The 22,500-nt window shown below is 41.6% G+C and overlaps 4 protein-coding genes across 7 annotated transcripts in view; all 4 read right to left on the bottom strand.

Annotated features, from left to right (window-relative positions):
- Positions 1 to 408, bottom strand: part of znf395a (zinc finger protein 395a) — a 10,089-nt gene extending 9,681 nt beyond the window's left edge. The window contains exon 1 of one of the 2 annotated variants that reach the window (XM_047331640.1): positions 1 to 408. This exon is cut by the window's left edge and continues 1,066 nt beyond it. The gene's annotated coding sequence lies outside the window, so the exon portion shown is untranslated. The other variant, XM_035627748.2, reaches the window with a different exon arrangement.
- Positions 409 to 2,681: 2,273 nt separating this feature from the next.
- On the bottom strand, positions 2,682 to 9,175 carry LOC118301996. Its single transcript, XM_035627767.2, has 8 exons — positions 8,939 to 9,175; positions 6,165 to 6,300; positions 5,741 to 5,801; positions 5,586 to 5,646; positions 4,476 to 4,553; positions 4,313 to 4,369; positions 4,133 to 4,207; positions 2,682 to 3,856 (listed from the first exon to the last, which is right to left on the bottom strand). Exons 2-8 carry the CDS (start codon positions 6,293 to 6,295, stop codon positions 3,513 to 3,515), a joined length of 807 nt encoding a protein of 268 aa, XP_035483660.1. The 5' UTR covers positions 6,296 to 6,300; positions 8,939 to 9,175; the 3' UTR covers positions 2,682 to 3,512.
- A 1,900-nt stretch (positions 9,176 to 11,075) lies between these two features.
- Positions 11,076 to 19,743, bottom strand: LOC118301975 (up-regulator of cell proliferation-like). Of its 2 annotated transcripts, XM_035627726.2 has the most exons (4): positions 19,579 to 19,743; positions 18,669 to 18,717; positions 18,431 to 18,505; positions 11,076 to 16,844 (listed from the first exon to the last, which is right to left on the bottom strand). In XM_035627726.2, the coding sequence occupies exons 3-4, from the start codon at positions 18,465 to 18,467 to the stop codon at positions 12,181 to 12,183; spliced, it is 4,701 nt and encodes a 1,566-aa protein (XP_035483619.2). In that variant the 5' UTR covers positions 18,468 to 18,505; positions 18,669 to 18,717; positions 19,579 to 19,743; the 3' UTR covers positions 11,076 to 12,180. The 2 variants fall into 2 exon arrangements, with proteins under 2 accessions (XP_035483619.2, XP_035483620.2); XM_035627727.2 differs by lacking the exon at positions 18,669 to 18,717.
- A 1,441-nt stretch (positions 19,744 to 21,184) lies between these two features.
- Positions 21,185 to 22,500, bottom strand: part of LOC118301989 (membrane progestin receptor beta-like) — a 4,157-nt gene continuing 2,841 nt past the window's right edge. For both annotated transcript variants that reach the window (XM_035627755.2, XM_035627754.2), the window contains one exon: positions 21,185 to 22,500. This exon is cut by the window's right edge and continues 408 nt beyond it. The gene's annotated coding sequence lies outside the window, so the exon portion shown is untranslated.

Raw genomic sequence — 22,500 nt, 5'->3', positions numbered from 1 at the left:
CTGACTCCCTGAGCTGGAACCACACTCATGTGTTCTCATGGTTAATATACATGATACATGAAGATATATATATAGATATATATATATGAATAAAATGTATATGACTGTGTGCATGTGTGTAAAGAAATCCTAATGAAAACTGCAGCTGTTCTGTTTTTACTGCACAACACACACACACACACGCACACACACACACACACACACACACACACACACACGCACACACACACAGCCTATGGGACGTCCTGAACACACACACACTTGTCTAATAAAGTATAACAGCTCCTGTTACTGTCCCTGTGACTGTGACTACAGTAAAAACAGAGAGCAGCCTGTGGGCGGAAATCTTCACTGATTACATAACCCACTCTGACTCTACGTGTGTATGTGTGTGTGTGTGTGTGTGTGTGTGTGTGTGTGTCGGCACGTAGCTCACGTCACCTCGTGAGCTACGTGCCGACAGAGTCGAGCCTCCGTGCTCCGCAGGAATATGAACCAGGACTAATAAGGTTTATTTAAAGACGTTTCCACCAGAGAGTTTGTGGGAAATGATCAAATTACATGAGAAAATTTGAAACTAGAGTCTTTACAAAGGTTCAAATGAGAAACCTCGTCGCCTCAGAGGATCTTTGTTCCTAATGAAACCAGAAGTAACTGGTTTTATTGGGAGGAGCAAGGGGGCGTGGCCTGACTGCGACCTGTGTTCTAGGTTCTTTCACGAAAGGTCGATTTGTCAAATGAGCTTTGGAAACTTCCTAAATACTAAGTTTCCTCAGCACCATGATAAGATCTGTTCAGATTCTCTAAATGTTGAGGAAAGGAGCTTCAATGATTCCTCTCCTCTCTCCTTCATCAGAGGACACACTGGAGCTTCCTATGAGAGAGGAGAACAGACCCACAATTCATTGCAGCAGCGATATTTAACGTGACGCGTCATGAACGAACGTAAACGATTCAATCTGAAGAAGAAGAAGAAGAGTATGAATATGATCCAGATGTCAGTTACTATCACATATGAATCATAAAACACTGAAACATGCTGATGGAGCCGCTGAGGTTCTTGTAGTTCATCTTCAGAAATGTGTCGTTTCACCACGACAGACGATCAACAACATCCACCGTCACATGACCACGTGGTTCAGTGTCAGTGGAGTCAGATTCTCTTCTCATACGTCCTGTGAATCCTCCCTTAACCTTTGACCTCGTGACCTTCTCCACCGAGGACGAGTAGAGAGGAAGAGACGACCTCACCCCCGGGCGACGCCGTGTTCTTGGGCCACAACCGGTTAAGAGAACCGCAACGTGATTGGTTGAGTTTTCCCTCCGACAGTGGCAGATATTAAAATGTGGCGGAAGATGTCAGTGACTTTTTTATTGTAGCGCTGTCGTTTTGATTCGTTCGAAAGAAGATGTGGTTTGACGTCAGAGGCGACGGCAACCAACCGAAACCGGATGAAACGCTGCATTGAAAAGCTTTAAAAGTGTCAAATCAAAGGAAACGCGTGAGACGTTCCGTCGTCGTCCGCCATCTTTTGAATCCCGGGAGACGCGACAACGCGCCGGCGGGGAAACGAGCTCGCTCTTATCTGGTTGTTGGTTCTCTCTCCCGTGATCTCATCACCCAGATGACGACATCGCTCACTGATTCACTCAGTCTGATTCAGGCTCCGACTTCCTCTGGAACGTTCGCCCTCAAATTCAATTTCAAATCTTTTATTTCTGTTGACCAACTGTTGGATGAACTTTCAGCAGCTGCGCGATCTCACGCGATTGAATGTTCAGAGTGTCTGTTGTCGACTCGAGGCAAAAGCTTTCATCACATCCTCGTGTCGCCAGGTTGAGTTCGTCTCCTGTTCCTGTTTCAACACGACCCCGTCAACGACTCTTCACTCCCTCAGGTCATGTGACTCGGGCGACGTGGTGAACGTGTCTCCTGGTCGACAAACACTTTCTCCAGAGTGTCACCCAAAAAACTCTGAGTCAGTTAAACACAACAGGATGTTACCAACACACACACGCACACACACACACACACACACACACGCACACACACACACACGCACACACACACACGCACACACACACACACACGCACACACACACACACACACACACACACACACACGCGCACACACACACACACACACACACACACGCACACACACACACACACACGCACACACACACACACACACACACACACACACACACACACAGGCAGCAGCATGTGACCTCTGACTCACACTGAGAATGTGAGAGCACTGAACTCAGATTAAAGATTTAGTTCAACATCATTTTATAAACTGTTACTTAAAGCTACAGTGTTTAATATTTATACAAACTTATTCACAGAAGTTGAACATATTGTCCATAACTCTGTTCATATATGTTAAATATAGTTCATGAGGTGGACCGACCTCCGTGTGAGTCTCCATGTTTCTACGTCCTGTTGAATACGTTGTTGAACTAAACGCTCCAGAACACGTCGCGTTCACGTTGAATCTTCAGACGCTGACGGAAACAGGAAATGGAATCAGCGGTGCACCACCATGAAGTGTCCCCTGTCGGTCGCTCGGTTGGTCGCGGTATGACACTTTACCACCAGATGGCGCCAGGTAATTACAAAAACGACACACTGGAGCTTTAAACGTTTGAAATTGAACAAACAAACAAACAAGTCATCATTTTCTCCACATGTTGTTTTTTTGTTTCAGTCGAACATTGAAAACAGAAGCGTTGGTTTGTTTCAGTCCAGTTCAGATTCATCCAACACACGATCACGACCACAGTTTTCCCCTCATCGATCAGTTTATCAGCAAATCGTTTTCCGCCCTAATGTGAAAAATATTTGTCGATTTGATGAATTATTGAATTAATTATCAATGAACTGGTGATTAATCATTTGTCTTTCTACTGTAAAACTTTGGAAACAACGACTGCAGCGAAGAAAAGTTGCCTAGCGATCAGACAGGAATCAGCTGTTAGTGATTACGTCTTGTTTTATATAATCTGTAGTTTAGAGATGTGATTGAACTTTTATCTTTATTCCCCTCAGCCTATGTAAACACCGCCCTGTTGCATTGTGGGATATGTATTCTATTTTCATCCATTTTAATCCAAAACAATTTCTTCATGTTGATATTTATAAATGAGTTCATATCAAGAAGTATGTGTTTTTTGTCCTTACGTGTCCTTCACGTGTCCTTCACGTGTCCTTCATGTGTCCTTCACGTGTCCTTCACGTGTCCTTCATGTGTCCTTCACGTGTCCTTACGTTTCCTTCACGTGTCCTTACGTGTCCTTACGTGTCCTTCACGTGTCCTTCACTCCCCGTCACGTGTCCTTCACGTGTCCTTCACATGCCTTCACGTGTCCTTCACGTGTCCTCACGTGTCCTTCACGTGTCCTTCACTCCCCGTCACGTGTCCTTCACGTGTCCTTCATCCTACACTCCTCATCCCTCATCCTTTTTCTTCGTCCTCCGTCCTTTTAGTCCTTTGTCTTCTCGCCCGTCATACCTCCGTGTCCATCTCTCTGTCAGGCAGTGGAGGTGAAGGCTCCTCCCCCTCCTCCTCCCTCACCTGAGGCGGTGCAGACACGTGAAGGACAGTGGGCGGGGCCTGTCTCACCTTCTTGCTGATTTGAGCGTAAACTGAATTTTTGTCACGTGATTCCGCCACCGTTGCTTCAGAGCGAGCTCTTCCTCCTCTGCCGCCGCCGTCGCTGTGGCCCTCCCGCTCCGGCACGTGATTGGTCGGTGGTGTCCAAGCGTCGGCCTGGCTCCGCCCTCCTCCTCCTCCTCCTCCGATGGTGTGGTAGATGGGGTCGAGGTGTGGAGGGGCGGAGCTGTTCACGTCTGTGCACAGAGAGACACATGCACAGTTTCTTTTATGAAACGTCAGAATATTCCAGATGTGCTACAGAGACGACGGGCCCCTGGACACGAGGGACAACTTAGAAAAACAAAGTTTGTCCAGGAGGGGGCGGAGTCTGACCACAAGAGTCTCACACTGTGAGAGAGTGAATCAGGTTCACACTGACAATTCATATATATATAAATAAATAAAAAAATATATATGTATATATATATATATATATATATATTTATTTATTTATTTATATATATATATACCTTGATGCTGCGGCGCCGTCAGGTGGCTCCTCCACGGCGTGAACTGGGCCGAGGTTTCTTCCTCAGGGCTGGACTCTGAACACACACACACACACACACACACACACACAGTAAATATTCCAGCGTTTTGATTCCAAACAGTTAAAAAGCAAAAACTATAATTTCTCGAACATAACGTACCACCAGCAGCGTCAGAAGGCGTGTCCATCACTGCTGCACTGCCATTGGTCAGAACATCTGAGCACACACACACACACACACACTCAGTGAGCTGACAGCGTCCTGTAGCCAAGTGAAAAGCATCACACTGTGGAAACAGGGGGGAGGATTTAAACAGACGGACCTGCGTTGTGGTGTGGCGCCCCCAGGTGGCTCTTCCAGGGACTGAACGAGACGGGGTTCTCTTCAGGAGGACGGACCTCTGAAGATGGAAAATTTTAGTCTGCTCATCATCGAAACGTGAAATGAATCCAAAAATAAGACGTGTGTTGTCTCATTGACCAGAGGACCTGCAGCGTTTCTGTGACACTAATGCTGGACTTTTTCTTTTATCTTCTTTAATATCTTGATATCTTCTTTAATAGTTTCTCAGGTTTCAGGACGACAAAGTTATGGAAACCACAGAAATCATCATGTTTTTATGTCACAGAGAAGGAGACGTGTATGAAAATAATTATTTTACTTTCAGTAGTTGGACTATATCTTAAATATTTATGTATTTATATATCCATATATCTATTTGTCTATATCTCTATCTACTTTATATATCTATCTCTTTGTCTATTTCTCTCTATATCTACATCTCTCTATATCTAAATATCAGTATCTCTATTTCTACATCTCTCTATATCTATACATCAACATCTATATATTTACATCTCTTTATATCTATATATCTAAATATTTTTATATCTATTTATCAATATCTGTATACCTTCATCTCTCTATATCTAAATATCAATACTTCTATATCTACAGCTCTATATATCTATATATTTACATCTCTCTATATTTAATTATCAATATCTCTATTTCTACATCTCTCTATATCCATATATCAATATCTATATAATTAAAACTCTATATCTGTATATCAATATCTCCATATCTTCATTTGTCTCTATATATATATCAATATCCCTATACCTACATCTCTCTATATCTATATATCTACATGTCTATATTTATATCTCTATATCTAACTCTCTCTCTCTCTATATATACATATATATATATATATATTAACTGTATATATCTCTATATTTATATCTCTATATCTAACTCTCTCTCTCTATATATATACATATATATATATATATATATATATATATATATATATATATATATATATATATATATATATATATATATTAACTGTATATATCTCTATCTCTATGTCCACAGTCAGATTTCATGTGTTCATCTTCTGGTCGCCGTTCAGACGTCCACTCACCTCTCTCATCCTTCTGGATCTCTCTGATCGCAGGATTCTCTCTCGCTTCCTCCAGTTTGACCTTTCAACAACAAACGTCCTCTCAAAGGTCAGAGGTTACACACGAACGCTCAGTCCAGAGTTGCCTCCATCCGCACGGGTCAAAGGTCACTTACCACACTGACGAGAGCCAATGGATTTCCATCCGTCTTGGAATGACGCAGCTCAAATGATCGACTTTAAAAAATATTAAGAAAGACAAAAAAGAGACAAATGAGGTGAAATTTTTTCGTAAAGATTCGTACAGTTTTCTTAAAAGTAAAGTAAAAGACGAGCTCATGAGTCTGTGGCCACAGACTGAAAACTGTCACGGACACAGTGCGAGGAACAGACGACAACACGCCGAGTGTTTCCAGGGGACACAAAGAAGAGACGCACAGGTCACTCACATCTCATCTCATTATCCTACAACATCAATAACCTCAATATCCTCATGTACTGAGCAACGAGCTCGTCGCAGCCGGTGCATCGATTTTTTATTTCCCCTAGAAACGTCAGTGGGTTTTTGGGGATTTTGTTTTGTGTGGGACTTTTTCTGACCTGCCGCAGTCGCTGCACAGAGCTGTGAGGAGGATGGAGAGGAGGAGGAGGAGGATGAAGGAGCCGACGACTCCCGGCGACAGGAGCCACGACCCGGTGACCCCGGTGACCCCGGCTCCGACTGCAGCCATGATCACTGAGAGAGAGAGACAGAGAAAAGGTGTGAGAGAGCAGGAAGTGATGTGACCGTCGACCTCTGTGTGACCTCTCTGTCTGACCGGAATCTATATTTACTGATGGCGAAGTCGACTTGGATCAGGATTTTATAAAGAATAAGCCTGAGCATGATTTAACACGAGGTGACTGGGACAGGTCATATGCCCCGCCCCCTCCACGTTAGTAGATCGGACTGAGCTGAAGCGTCAACTCTCGCTCCAAGCGACGTCACCAGCACAAGACGGCGACGCCCAAACCCGAGATATTATGGCTTCATGTTTGCAAAGTGGGAGTGGAGATGTGTCGTCCGTCTTCATCTACAGTCAGTGATCGTCTTTATATACAGTCAGTGATCGTCTTTATATACAGTCAGTGATCATCTTTATATACAGTCAGTGATCGTCTTTATATACAGTCAGTGATCTTCTTTATATACAGTCAGCGATCGTCTTTATATACAGTCAGTGATCGTCTTTATATACAGTCAGTGATCGTCTTTATATACAGTCAGTGATCGTCTTTATATACAGTCAGTGATCGTCTTTATATACAGTCAGTGATCTTCTTTATATACAGTCAGCGATCGTCTTTATATACAGTCAGTGATCGTCTTTATATACAGTCACTGATCGTCTTTATATACAGTCAGTGATCGTCTTTATATACAGTCACCGATCGTCTTTATATACAGTCACTGATCGTCTTTATATACAGTCACTGATCGTCTTTATATACAGTCAGTGATCATCTTTATATACAGTCACCGATCGTCTTTATATACAGTCACTGATCGTCTTTATATACAGTCACTGATCGTCTTTATATACAGTTACTGATCGTCTTCATATACAGTCAGTGATCATCTTTATATACAGTCAGTGATCGTCTTTATATACAGTCAGTGATCATCTTCATATACAGTCACTGATCGTCTTTATATACAGTCACTGATCGTCTTTATATACAGTCACTGATCGTCTTTATATACAGTCAGTGGTCCTGTTGTTCCTGATGTTCCTGTTGTTCCTGATGTTCCTGATGTTCCTGTTGTTCCTGATGTTCCTGTTGTTCCTGTTGTTCCTGATGTTCCTGTTGTTCCTGTTGTTCCTGATGTTCCTGTTGTTCCTGATGTTCCTGTTGTTCCTGATGTTCCTGATGTTCCTGTTGTTCCTGATGTTCCTGATGTTCCTGTTGTTCCTGATGTTCCTGTTGTTCCTGATGTTCCTGTTGTTCCTGATGTTCCTGTTGTTCCTGATGTTCCTGTTGTTCCTGTTGTTCCTGTTGTTCCTGATGTTCCTGATGACAGAGTTCTAATTGATTCGAGATCTTTCTTTAGACTTTGTGAACAGTTTTCGGTGTGTCAGTCTCCAACACGTCTGTTGTTCTGTATCTGCAGAAACTGGATCCTCTGAACACTGTGCAGCTGTGTGGGGGATTTAAAAGTCTTAAAGACGTCAAACCAGTTCTTATTAGAGATTAAAAAGATTAGTCTGAAATACAAACAAGGAGACAGGAGAAGTAACTGAGCTGCAGGCGGCTTGGTTTCACTTCCTGCCGACAGCAGATCTGATGAGGAGCAAACAGCAGTGAACAACTGACGTATTCAAAAATCACCGAACAACTGCGACTGTCTGATGAAGCACATTTGCATTTGTTGTCCCACAGCAGGAAACAAATGACGCCGGCATGTAAATACTTATTTTCCTTTTTCTGTTCTGTTCGTTGACACGATGCGGTCAGAGCTCAGCAGTGTGAGCACCTTACGACTCCACGACGCCAACGACCCCGAGGTCTCGTACCTGATGCGTGAACACGTCTGGTTGTATTCACATGTTAATCAGTGTGAAAGTGAAAGACACAGACGTGCACAGAGGGCCCGAGTCATGAGAGAGTCCGGGTCTGGATCACACGGGGCGACACTGTGGCGTGTGCCCGCTACTTCCTGTTTGGGTTTCACGTGTTTACCTCGTTTCCGCTCAGTTCCGGCTCGGTGAGACGAGACGACCGAATAGCTGATTATGTTTTGCATTAATAATCTAACTTTGATCTAATAGAAACCAAAGTTATCAAATAAACACGTTGATATGTAAATGGAAAGTTGTATTTCTGCTCTTAAAATATTGTTTACACACATTATAAAAAACTGTGAACATTATTATACAATATCATAAAAGAATGTACATATTTAAATGATTTCCTGTTTACACAAATGTAAGATAAGTTAAGATAAGATAGAATGAGATATACCTTTATTCGTCCCACAATGGGGAAATTTGAGTATGACAGCAGCAAAGTGGACAGAAGAATATATAAAGAAATTTACAAAATGTCTAACGTTGTTATTTTCTGGTATGTTCACAGATACATGTTACTGCATTTACAGTACATTGTGTTTGCAGTAGGAGAAACCGGTTTCTGTGATATGAATTCTGTTCCTGATCTTTAAAAACTAGAATAAATAACACATTAGAACAACAGTCAGAACCTCTGCAGTGGATCATCTGACAGAAATATGAACAACAACAAGAACAACAACATCCGAGTCGACCGTTATCAACTAGAGAAAGAGAGTTTTTCTCAAGTAGAAGTAAAGTGTGTGTGTGTGTGTGTTACTGTACCTGTGAGTCGAACAGCTGTGAGATCAGATACCGTCAGAGATCCGTGGTTCGTGCTGCAGGTTTACTCATTGACAGACTGAACAAACACTGAGCTGCTTAAAGACACACACACACACACACACACACACACACTGTCCTCTTGTCTCGAGCTGTAAAGTCAATAAAACTTACTCATGTTTCATATTTTCCTGAATGTTAATGCCCCGCCCCCTCCACGTTAACATGCCACACGTCAAATAAATGTTTTTCCAAAGAGGGTTTCTGTCTTGTGAGTTCGTTCTCATCGCACTGATGTTTGTTCACGTGTTCATGTTTCTGATCACTTTGCTTTTCATGAGTTATTTGATGATATAAAAACGTTGCTGAGACGTGATGATTGACAGCTGACACTGACTCAGGATTGGTGGAGAGCATGTGTGGGCGGGGCCTCGATACCGCGGCGTCAAAGGAGCAAGATGGCGTCGCCTGACACAGATGTTTTAGCCTCATTTTTGTACAACGGGAGAACGTCATTGCTAACAGTTCAGTGAGCTAACGTTCAGTAATGCAGGAAATTGAAAGACACGACAAAGAATTTCCTCGTTGCGTTAGAAAGAAAATCTCTGTACAACTTAAATTACAATAAATTAACTCATCCACATGACGTCACCGACACAAAATGGCGGCGCCTGAATCTGATATATTTTAGCTTAAATTTTTGTAGAGTAAGTGCTAACAATTCAGTGAGCTAAGCTAACAGTCAGGTAACGTAACGCAGGATATTCAAAGACACGGAAAAGGTTTTCCTCGTTATGTTACAAAGAAAAACTCTGTACGACTAAAATAACAATATATTAACTCATCATCCAACTGGGATGGAGAGAAGTGGTAAATATCCTGTAAGGTTGTTAGCCGCACTGCTAGCCTGTTAGCTTCTGTCCGTCTCTTCAGCCGAACCCAACTACACTCAAACATTTTATCAGCTGTATTTAATTTGACATATTTATATATTTTTTTTCTGTCCTGTATTTCCTCCCAGACACTGTACGATTGCACTCCGGTCGTTTTACTGCTTGTTTGTTTAGTTTGTACGATCATTTCTTGAGGACTTTGAACTGCACTTAACTTTTACGAAAGGTCCAATAAAAAAAGTTTGATCAACTGAACGTGTCCTGAGCAAATTCCTGCTCTGAGCCTGAGATCTTCCCTGTAGCGCCACCATCAGGACAAAGACAACAGACTTCGTTGTTTATTTCATATTATATACAAATCTGCGTGAAACAGATTATGTCATTTTTTATGTGGACATATTCTCTGTAAATAATAAAGGGAGCTTGTAGTTTTCCTCTGATCACAGGCAGCTGCAGAGCGAGCAGCGAATGAAAGTGTAAATCAAACAGAAACAGGAACTTTATCTGCGGCTCCGCCCGAACAACTGCAACTGACGCTTACTGCTTGACTGGCCGAGCGAGGCCTGCAGAGAAGTGAGAGAGAGAGAGACAACAACATCTGCACGTCAACATTAAACTTCAAACTGCATTTCCCTGGTTGATCTCAACGTAACACCACGAAGGTCGTCTCAGGTTCCCGTTGACAGAGAATTAAAATGTTTACATTCGAGATGGAGAAGAAAACAACACATTGGAATGTTAATATTATCAATTGATCTTCAGGGAATTACAATATTACATGTTTCAATAAGACGCATATATACCATTTTTTAGTATTAGTATTAGTATTTGCACCCCGCCACTTTAACATCCATCCATCAATTATCTATATGGCATTATCCTTTCAATTAGCTAACGTGAATTCAGTAAGACACGATGACACAGGGTAAAGATTTTTCTTGTCATGTTACAAAGAAAATCTCTTTATGACTAAAATGACTCATCAACAGCTGGTTGTCCTCACAACGTCAAAATGTCCTCACAATGTCAAATGTCCTCACAATATCAAAATGTCCTCACAATATCAAAATGTCCTCACTATAACAAAATATCCTCATAACGTCAACATGTCCTCACAATATCAAAATGTCCTCACAATGTCAAATTATCCTCCTGACCTCAAAATGTCCTCACAATGTCAAAACATGATCATTGTCTTTAGTACAATGAAAGACATGTTAATCATGAAAACAACACATTAACACAAATTCTTTGTCAAGTTTTAATTATTTTAGTTGACAACATATTTCCGGCTTTGGAACTTCTTTGTTACATCAACACATATTTTCATAAAGGGATAAAAATCACAATCGTTAATCATTAATAATATGTGAAAGTCATTTGCAACAATAATGCATTTATTATGGAAGCAAATAAGAGACGAACAGATAAATTCAGATACATGTTTTTCAAAATAAAATATTTCAATATTAAGTATTCAGTGGCTGTTAAAGTTCAAAGACTTATGTCTCTTATTTTCTTCCATAATTTATTTATCGCACATTTTTCACTTCACGGTGAGAAGAGAACAACAGGTAAGTGTTGAGAAAAATAATTAACACTGTAAATAGCAACACATTACAAAGATCTCTTCACATGTTTACTGTACATCATAGACAAACATTAAAAGTAAACTGACGCCATTTAAAACCATGTCAGCAACTCTTTTTTTCTCATGTTGTGTGTAGAAAATCATTATCTTCATCAGCATTATCATGCGCACCAGTTCTTCTATACAGAGCCACATGAAATATTAACCAAGAAAAATATAAGCAAAAGCGTTCATTCATCAAAACAACAAAGATTTATTGCAACACATTATCTCTTTGTTCATTTGATACCTGAAGTACATCATTATCATTTTTATCGTCAACATCATAACTGTCGCACACCAGTCATTATATAAATGGACATACAGTAACTGGAAGAAATTACAATAACACAAGTCGATAAATAAAGGTTGAAAAAAAACACAATACATAATTTCTTTTCTTTTTTTTACATGATCATAATTTTCTTTTATCTTTATCATTGTTAACATTATCATGCACACCACCCACTATGCTTGAAGACTATTTACAATTGACAGATCGAATGAAACATTTATAAACTTTTAAAAAATCCAACATAAAATAGTCATACAGAAAAAAATGTTTCCTTGATCTCAGCTCACTTCTTGTCATTCATTATGTTCAACGCGACAGTTCGAGAAAAAAAAAATTGAACCGCAAAACCACTCACATTAACAAAACTGAAAATCTTTGAATGTGCCGTATATAAATTGTTGCCCTGATGGGTTTAGTTGTACATTGATCACTTCATGTTGAAGGCGTCTCTCAAACCTTTCAGTGCTTGTTCCTTTGTGAGTCTCCTCCAGGCCTCTGGGATTTTAGCTGGTTTGGCTTCATATTCTACAGCAAATCTGTCGTTGTATTGTACCAGGACATACTTCCAGTAGTCAGATGCCTCTATGGTGGGGTCGGGAGGAATCAGCCAGTCTGGATAGTACTTGGTATAGTCCTTATAAGGATGGGACACCCATTTAGTGTTTGTGTTTTTGAAGTTACGTTCACTATGCACATCAGATGTACAAAGCGTTGCAACCAATGTTTGGTCTTTAAGCTTCCTATAGCCAGAAAGACCTTGTGGCCGATGAATGGATGCGTGATGCTGCTTGTGTTCTGAGCCTCCGGCCTCACAGGGAACTTTACAGAATGGACATTGCTGTCCACAACCAAACACCCTCTTGAAAAGCTCATCCTGTGGTTTGATTGGAAGCTTGTTCAGTGTTTCAGTGATGTCGTCAGAGTTTGAGAATTCCTCCTCAAGTTGTTCCTTCAAGTCCTTTATTGACATCTTGAGGCAGTTGATGAACGGATGACATGTGCTTTGGATTTGAAACAAGGTGGTTTTTTCATCCTCCACAGAAATTGAGATGTCTTTGATCAAATGCTTGCGCATGTTGTTGATTAGCTTTTTGACGCTTTCCTTGTTGTCTGGCAGCAGAACACCATCATCTCCTTTTGATGCACGTTCTATTGCTTCTGAGAGTTTTTTAATGATGACTTGTAGATTTTTTTTCTTCAGTTTGCACAAAGTCTTGTCCTCTGACATCGTTTGTAGGATGTGCTGAAATATCCAATCCTTTACATATATTTCATATTTTCCAATGTACTTGACAAAACTTTGGAAGTCTTCCCTTAGCAGCAACTCTTTTTGAATGTTGTACTGGAAGGTTTTGCGAGATCCATACTCTGCTGAATGGCAACTTGTCAAAATGTGCTCCACAATGTCTACTCCCAAAGATCTACTGATGTACTGTTCCACAGCAGGTTTGATACAAGACTGGACAAAATCATTTGCTTTGCGTTGGCAGTGATCTCTCTTTGTGTATAAATCGAGAAAATCTGACAGGTACTGAGTCTTGTACTTCTCCAGCTGAGTGTGAGGATTGTTATCCGACAAGAATCTTCTGTGCATTTTGACAAACTCCCTGGAGGCAATGCCACAAATGTGAAGTTTCAGGTCAATCTCAAACTTTGGAGTTGTTTTGTGATGGTTGCTACCTTGTTCAAGGGATTTATCAATCTTTTCTAGAAGTTCCTTTGCGAAAGATTCTTGGTAATCTCCGTTTGTCCGTACTTTGTCAAGTACAAACAGTTTACAAGACTCAATGACACTTTCTGCAAAGTTCTGCAAATCTCCTCCCCACAGATGTTGTATTTTTCCTACAAAGGAGTCTACATGATCCCTTCTCCTTTTAAATGGACCTCTTCCAAATTCTTTTAGGTCTCGAATGTTCTGCAATTCCTCATTAACTTTCAGATTTGAGAAATTTCTTCTCAACTGATTCACGACACATGCTGCAATATCTCTCTCTTTCATGCCAGACACATTTACAGTGGCTTCAGCCCACATCTTTTCAAACTCATGCGTCAGCTCTTGATCGGTCAACGTTGACTTGTTGCAGTCACCCAGAAGCTTCATGACCCGCTCCTCGATCACACCTCGGTATTCTCTCAGAATGTCCTGAGCCTTTTTTGAACTTATCTTTAGGTCAAGGAGGCAATCCAGTTTTGCACACACAGAATGTCTAATTTCATTTGCAAGCCCGTTGATGCTGTTGAAAAAGTCAACTTTGTATTTCTCTATCAGATTTACTCGTTTGCCTTTCATTTTGTAGTAGTTGCTGAGTTTCCCCCTCATTGCTGTTTGTTGGCCTGTTATTTCCTGTGACACCTCAGATTTTTTTTCCCCGACTAATCTGTTCCAAGTTTCTACCTCAGATTCATTATCGGTGTTCAAGATTTCTAACTCCGCTGTGGTTTGCCAGGTCAGAATCTCTTTTCTGAACTCCCAATCCCATTGACTGAACTCTTTGCACAAGTTGTCGTAGGCATGAGCCACAAGTGTGTTTCTGAAACTAAATATGAAGTTCTCATATTTCACTGCTCTCCAGAGACTTCTCATCCATTCCAGAAACTGTGGGATCTGTGAGATTTCATTGCATCTGTCACTCTTCAATGTTTGTAAAAGGTTTTTCTTGAAATGTGCTACAGCTTCACTGTAACCCGTGTTCACTGGTGCCATTGGTGGTGTTCCATGCCAGAGTCCTGGGATGTTCCAGTTGTTCCTTTCCATGTCATAGTCCAGCACATCCGTGAATGCTTTTTTGGAGGGTTGCTTTTCCATTTCACCTGCAATTTCAGTCATTTCATTGAGTTGGTCCAAGAGGTGTTTTCTTTCAGTCATGGTCTTGGCATGAGCTGAAACTGAAGAAACATTCTGGTGAACAAAATGACAAATTGGCTTTTTCCCAATTTCTTTCATCCTCAAGAATGCGTGTACTGCTATTTGCAGGATATCTTGCATCTCTGCTGCGTTTTCCATTGCGATGTTGATAATGGTGACATCACTCAAGCCAATGACAAATGTTGCTAGCTGGTTGTCATGCTCATAACTGTCCTCTAGTTTTGCCAGATCAGGAGACTTAAGGCCTTCTGTGTCAATGAGGACAATAAAATCACAATTTAACTCACATTGCAAATCCTCTCCAACTTTGAGAAAGAGCATGAAAGCTCCTCTTGTGCATCTGCCACTGCTGACAGGAAACTGCACACCGAACATGGTGTTGAGGAGTGTCGACTTCCCGGTACTCTGGACACCCAACACCGTCAGAACCAACAGTCTGCTCTTCTGTCCGACCTTCTTGTGAAGCTCCATCAGTACATTTGTCACCCACCTCTCTGGGACATTGGAAGCATCTCCATCCAAGAACTCTAGAGGATATCCATCCAACAGCATCTCAGCAGCCAAACCAGGGAGGTGAGATATTTCATCAGCAGTTTTTTTGGAGCTGATAACAGAGAACTCATAGATCAGCCCCATCTCTCGCATGTAATGCTCTGTTCCTAAAGAGCTGTCCACCAAAGCTTGATCCAACTCTGCTATGAGTTTTACGTCTTTCGTCTTGCATTGCTCTCTGAATCTGTTACGTAACACAGACAGTTTGTTCCTGGAATGTGTATTAAACTTCAGTTTCATCCACTTAAGAAAAACATCTCTTTTTTCGTTGTCACCTGTAGATAAGTATTCAATGAAACTCTTCATTCCTTTGGAGACTTTGCATTTTGTTTGCTCCTTTCTGATTTGTAGTTTTTCTTCCTGCAGTTGAGATTTATAGTCTTCAAGGCCTGAATCACCACATTTCTTCAGTCTACACTCTTCTTTTTCCAACTGTGACAACCTCTTCCAGTTAGCTCCTTGTAATGGAAGTTGTTGTTTCTTGTAGTGAGGTATACTTCGCACCCCAATGCCGTCCATGATCTCCTCAGCTGCTTTCTTTTGTTCCTCAGTTTTGCTTTCGTCCACAGAGAGGCCAAGTTCAACAGCTTTGTCGTGCATATTTACAATGCTCATCGTGGTTTTCACATCTACCAGGGATGTCTTGATGACTTCACAAAGTTTCTTTGAGAACTCTGCAACATTAAGCCTCTGGTCTTTGATCTTCACTCTGTTGTTTGGTAAATGTAATTCATTTACTAAGGCCTTGACAGACATAATATCCTCTCTTGCATTCCCTCCCTTGTGATTTACAACTAAGACGAGTTTGGATTTCACATCTTGAAGAGTTGTCAGAATTCTGTGCTCATTTTCATCAACGCTGTCCAGGAACACAAAGGTGGCAGTTGACACTTGAAAAAGAAAGTTGAATTGTGTGAGTGACTCGCAAATGTCCCCTCGCAGATTTGCGAAGGCAGTTGGCTCAGGAAATATGTCAAGATTTTCTCCGCCAGACGGAAGGTACCAGCAAACTTCAACCAACCCATTTGCAATTTCTCTTTTGACTGCTCCTCCTTCCACATCTCTGTGTATGAAGATATTGCAGTTCTGTTGGCCACGACTAAGAATGTGATTCAAAAGCTGGGACTTTGATACACTACAGTTCTTCAGCCTCACAAAGGAATAGAAAGGTATATTTGCTTGGATAATGTTGTCTTCAACAAACCCTCTTGATTCAGACAAATCCTGTGGACGCCACTCTTTGACGATGTCTCTCAGAGCCCACAGCATCAGGGTACACTGACTCTTATGGCCGTGGGGCAACAGCAGGGGGAGAGAAAACTGGCACATTGACATCTTGAGGGCCAGTTCCTGCTGCAAGAGGCTGTCAGCACAAAGGAAGACAGCTACAATGACATCCAGAGGGTTGAACTTGTCTTCAGAATCATCTGCAGTGTAAAGGTCTAGTTCAAGGGGATCATTGTCTTCCTCTTGCCTGATTGACACTTGTGTACAGCTCCTGCATTCGGCATTGATTTTAAACAGTTTTCTGAGAAAACACCATGGTATTTCCTCCACTGATTGAACGGCTTTTTCATCTACGCTGTTCTGGTTGATCTCAAAGAGAGACCGCAGAGTGAGCTTGTTAGGATAGAATTCCTCCAGTCCGAGTCTGGTGAGAAAGTTCAACTGGGCTGTCAAAGAGAAAAAGAACATACATTTTTTAAATTAACAACAGGCACCTCCTTATTTAATGGTATATTTATTTTTGAGTGCTTGTGTATGTGTAATGTTTTAAAGTTGAATGTTGAAAATATTTTTTGTTCAAAAATATATATTACTTTTTTTGTATTCATTAAACAAACAAGACGCATTGTGTTGATATAAGAGCTTGAAAGTTCTCGATCGGCAGATCAGTCCAGATGCTAAGCTTACTGATGCCCAGCTGTAGATTTATATTCATGAAACATAGGTGAAAACTTCATCCATCTACAAAGTTTAATGTTGATGTAACATGGCACGGAACATTTTACTGTTTGTTTTAACCTGTCCGTTATGGCTAAAAGTTATCAATATCAATGCTGCTAAGAACTAATCAGTAAAATATTTCCATCTCAAAAGAATTATTCAGTATGCGCTGCGTCCTTAATCTGTTTCGGGTTAAGTTGTTGTGTTAAACTAATGCCTTTCTAGCCAAACTTGTAGCTAGTTTATGGACATGGGGAACAGCAAGTTTTACGATACGTGGCTTGAGAATGATGAGTGTATTTGGAAAAGGTTTAATTTCACCCTTGGTGTGTACTTTCTTAAAATTAAATTCAAGTGGTATGAAAAAAAGGTCTTAAAAAGTCTTGAATTACATTAACATGACACCCTGCTGGTATCCTGATTTTTAAACTTCCTGTACACAAAGCCTTTGTTGAATACATAAAATTGCCCACCGATAATTTTTCTGTGAAACCATCAACTTTAAAGTTCAAACTGCACCGATGTACAAGGGTTTAGTCTGCAAGTACAGTTGGTTTCCAGCCGTCAGTGTTCTCCCAGACGACCAGTTGGATGGAATCTGCTGTTAAGTTGCTGCTTATTTATTAGCTCTGCCAGCGAAGTTACGTTTTCACACGTCCATTTGTTTGATTGACAGCAGGTTTAGGCAATAAACCCCTACAGAACGGATTTCCACGGAACTTGGTGGAAGGATGGGACATAGACCAAGAAAGAATCCATCAACATTTTGGTCTGGATCTGGAAACTGGGGCGAATCCAGGGATGTTTTTATTACTTTCTTTAACAGATTCTTTTTGTTGGACATTTTCATCAGTTTCCCAGGGAATCATTCATGGATCTTGTTGAAAAGATCAGGACTATTGGGCCTTCCCGGAGGTATTCACTCTTTTTTTGCACAGGCGTGTGTCTCGGCTCGATAAATCGTTCATGAATAGTGTTTGTGCTTTATGCACATGGAACTATCAGATGTTCTCCTCAGAGCATCAGGAGCAAGTTTTTGGTATCTATGTAAATTCAAGGTTCAATATTTGAGAATGTAAAGATATTTACACATGTACATCGGTTATTTTTTGAATGCCATGTTTGAACAGATCAGAGGAGATCATCGGTTGCCAGTAACCTGGAATGTTTCCGGGTCTCGGAACAGGTTTTCAGGAACAATCCAAAGAATCTTACGTCTACATTTGCTCCCCAGTACCTTGCACCAGCGCCTCTTTGTATCTAATCTTAGTGTATTTAATCTTAGTATCTGATATTGTCAGTGGGAGTTTACCTGTCAGCTCTTGTTCCTCTGTGTTCACCGCAGACATTGTGTGACCTTTCCCTCAACGCTCCTGTTCTTCTGAACCTGGAGGAAAAAACAAAAACACGTTAGTGAAAAAACACTTTAGTGAAACTAAAGAGACACGTGTCTCTTTAGTTTCACAGAATCAAATGTTGTATTTTGCAAATTAGCATCAGAATCAATTATATCTATAAAGTAAGCTGATATTTCAGAGTAAAGCACTAACTCCAGCCCGGTGAGACAAGACGCCGCAGTTTAACCATCGCGGCCGACGCCTGTCGGAAGAACAGAACACGTAATCAGAAATAAAGAGGCCAAATCCCTTCACACACGTAAAAAGATTTTTCTTCTCAGGCACGTTAGTCGACCGAATAGCTGATTATGTTTTGCATTAATAATCTAACTCTGATCTAATAGTAACCAAAGTTATCAAATAAACACATCGATATGTAAATGGAAAGTTGTATTTCTGCTCTTGAAATATTGTTTACACACATTATAAAAAACACTGTGAACATTATTACACAATATTATAAAATAATGAACATATTTAAATGACTTCCTGTTCACACAAATGTAAGATAAGACTGGTTCAGGCCCTTCCTACATGCAGAACACGGTCAAACTCCACACCCCAGCCCGCCCACTCCGTCCACCACCTCCCTCACTGTGAAAGGCTGGCAGCCACCGCTCTTCTACAGGCCGCCTGTTTTCTGTCCTGGCTCCTCAATGGTGGAACGAGCTCCCTATTGGTGTCAGGACAGCGGAATCCCTCCAATGCTTTCGTCGTAGACTGAAAACTCACCTGTTCAGACTGCACCATACTCCCTGAATACACTATTCTAAATTTAACTAAATATACTGCACACACACCAACATTACTAATAGCACTTGAAGCTTTCTTTGCCTATTTGATGAGTGTTTACGCACTTTGTTAACTTTTGCACTTTGAGTAATATCCACATGGTTGAATGCACTTATTGTAAGTCGCTTTGGACAAAAGCGTCTGCTAAATGAATGTAATGTAATGTTATCGAGTACAGAAATATGTACTTCTACTTGAGAGTTTTTCTCAAGTAGAAGTGTGTGTGTGTATGTGTGTGTGTGTGTGTGTGTGTGTGTGTGTGTTACTGTACCTGTGAATCGAACAGCTGTGAGAACAGATACTGTCAGAGATCCGTGGTTCCTGCTGCAGGTTTACTCATTGACGGACTGAACAAACACTGAGCTGCTTAAAGACACACACATGCACACACACACTGTCCTCTTGTCTCTTGTCTCGAGCTGTAAAGTCAATAAAACTCACTCATGTTTCATATTTTCCTGAATTATAATGCTCCGCCCCCTCCACATTAACATGCCACACGTCAAATAAATTATTTTCCTAAGATGGTTTCTGCCATGTGAGGTCGTTCTTATCACAAAAACGTTGCTGAGACGTGATGATTGACAGCTGACACTGACTCAGGATTGGTGGAGAGCATGTGTGGGCGGGGCCTCGATACCGCGGCGTCAAAGGAGCAAGATGGCGGCGCCTGACACAGATGTTTTAGCCTCATTTTTGTACAACGGGAGAACGTCATTGCTAACAGTTCAGTGAGCTAACGTTCAGTAATGCAGGAAATTCAAAGACACGACAAAGAATTTACTTGTTGCATTAGAAAGAAAATCTCTGTACAACTTAAATTACAATAAATTAACTCATCCACATGACGTCACTGACACAAAATGGCGGCGCCTGAATCGGAGATATTTTAGCTTAAATTTTTGTAAAGTGCTAACAATTCAGTGAGCTAAGCTAACAGTCTGGTAACGTAACGCAGGATATTCAAAGACACAAAAAAGGTTTTCCTCGTTATGTTACAAAGAAAAACTCTGTACGACTAAAATAACAATATATTAACTCATCATCCAACTGGGATGGAGAGAAGTGGTAAATATCCTGTAAGGTTGTTAGCCGCACTGCTAGCCTGTTAGCTTCTGTCCGTCTCTTCAGCCGAACCCAACTACACTCAAACATTTTATCAGCTGTATTTAATTTGACATACTTATATAGTTTTTTTCTGTCTTGACACTGTACGATTGGACTCCGGTTGTTTTACTGCTTGTTTGTTTAGTTTGTACAATCATTTCTTGAGGACTTTGAACAGCACTTTACTTTTACGAAAGGTCCAATAAATAAATAAAGTTTGATCAACTGAACGTGTCCTGAGCACATTCCAGCTCTGAGCCTGAGATCTTCCCTGTAGCGCCACCATCAGGACAAACACAACAGACTTCATTGTTTATTTCATATTATATTCAAAGCTGCGTGCAAAAGATTGTCATTTTTTGTCTTGACATATTATCTGTAAATAATAAAGTGAGCTGCAGAGCGAGCAGCGCATGAGAGTGTAAATCAAACAGAAACAGGAACTTTATCTGCGGCTCCGCCCGAACAACTGCAACTGACGCTTACTGCTTGACTGGCCGAGCGAGGCCTGCAGAGAAGTGAGAGAGAGAGAGACAACAACATCTGTCACGGAGCACAGTGGACCCAAAAGAATGAGTCAGAGCAGAGGGTAAAAGGTAATGGAGCTTTATTGTACAATCACAGGCGAAGGTGACAAAATCGGCAGGCAAAACATGTGGTCAAAATATGGGGCTAGAGATCTACAAAAACACTGGGAAGGTAACACGAGGGATAACGCTGGAGAGTGAGACACACAAAGTACTACAACAATCTGGCAACTGATGAAGGACAGAAGGTGAGTCCATATACACTGAGACAGGGGAGGACGATTACACACAGGGGACACACATTAGGGTAATCACACAGGCGGGAAGACAAGTTACCTGGAGTGAGACAGGCGGTTAGTTAACAAAATAAAACAGGAAGTCAGCGAAACAAACAAAACATGAACTAAGAGCGGGAACTCGATGTGACAGTCCCCTCCCTCTAAGGCCGACACCGGACGGCCCAGGCTCCTCCGGATGCTGTTGATGGTAATCCCTAATCAGGCTCGGATCCAGAATGTTACCCTGGACACCCATGACCTCTCCTCTCGTCCATACCCCTCCCAGTCCACCAGATACTGACGTCCGCGGCCCCGTCTCCTGACCACCAGAAGCTTGCGGACAGTGTAGACGGGACCCCCATCAATGAGACGAGGAGGAGGGGGATGAGCTGTGGCCGGGACCATAACGCTCTCCTTACAGGCTTGACCTTGCTCACATGAAATATGGGGTGGACCCTCATGGACCTGGGGAGTTGCAACCTCACAGCCACAGGGTTAATACCTTTAGATACGGGGAAGGGACCCACAAAACGAGGAGCCAACTTACGGCCTTCAGTGCGTAGAGGAAGGTCCTTGGTAGCCAACCACACCCTCTGTCCCACCTGATAGTGTGTTGCCTCGGATCTCCGTCGGTCAGCCTGTGTCTTGTATCGATCCCTGTTCCACAAGAGAACCTGTCGGGCCCTTGTCCACGTGCGCCGGCTGCGTCTGACCAAGGCTAACGCAGAGTTGACCCCCACCTCCCTCTCAAGGGCAGGAAACAGCGGAGGTTGATAACCGTAGAAACACTGGAAGGGGGATAAGCCGGTGGATGAGCAGGGCAGGGTGTTGTGGGCATACTCAACCCACAGCAGTTACTTAGACCAGGAAGCCGGGTTCTGGGAGACCAGGCAGCGAAGACCCGTCTCCATCTCCTGGTTGAGTCTCCCCGTCTGTCCATTAGACTGTGGGTGGTACCCAGAAGACAAACTGACGGTGGCCCCAATCAAACCACAGAAAGCCTTCCAAAACTGCGAGACGAACTGGGTGTGACGACATCTGCACGTCAACATTAACCTTCTAACTGCATTTCCCTCATTGGTCTCAACGTAACACAACGAAGGTCGTCTCAGGTTCCCGTTTACAGAGAATTAAAATGTTTACATTCGAGACAGACAAGAAAACAACACATTGGAATGTTAATATTATCAATAGATCTTCAGGGAATTACAATATGACATTTTTCAATAAAAAGCATAGATCCCATTTTTTCTGAATTTTATTTCCTAGTATTTGCCTCGC

The sequence above is a fragment of the Scophthalmus maximus genome, chromosome 4, assembly GCF_022379125.1.
Source record: "Scophthalmus maximus strain ysfricsl-2021 chromosome 4, ASM2237912v1, whole genome shotgun sequence".
In the NCBI taxonomy this organism is placed as follows: Eukaryota; Metazoa; Chordata; class Actinopteri; order Pleuronectiformes; family Scophthalmidae; genus Scophthalmus; species Scophthalmus maximus.
This window is presented reverse-complemented; position numbering and strand designations above follow the sequence as displayed.

Coding starts and splice junctions, on each gene's coding strand:
- LOC118301996 (XM_035627767.2), bottom strand. CDS start 6,295: ATGGCTGCAGTCGGAGCCGGGGTCACCGGGGTCACCGGGTCGTGGCTC. Junction 4,554..5,585: donor GATCCAGAAGGATGAGAGAG/GTGAGTGGACGT, acceptor TTCCATCTTCAG/AGGTCCGTCCTCCTGAAGAG. Junction 4,370..4,475: donor GGCGCCACACCACAACGCAG/GTCCGTCTGTTT, acceptor GTGTGTGCTCAG/ATGTTCTGACCAATGGCAGT.
- LOC118301975 (XM_035627726.2), bottom strand. CDS start 18,467: ATGTCTGCGGTGAACACAGAGGAACAAGAGCTGACAG. Junction 16,845..18,430: donor AGAGGAACAAGAGCTGACAG/GTAAACTCCCAC, acceptor TCTCTTTGACAG/CCCAGTTGAACTTTCTCACC.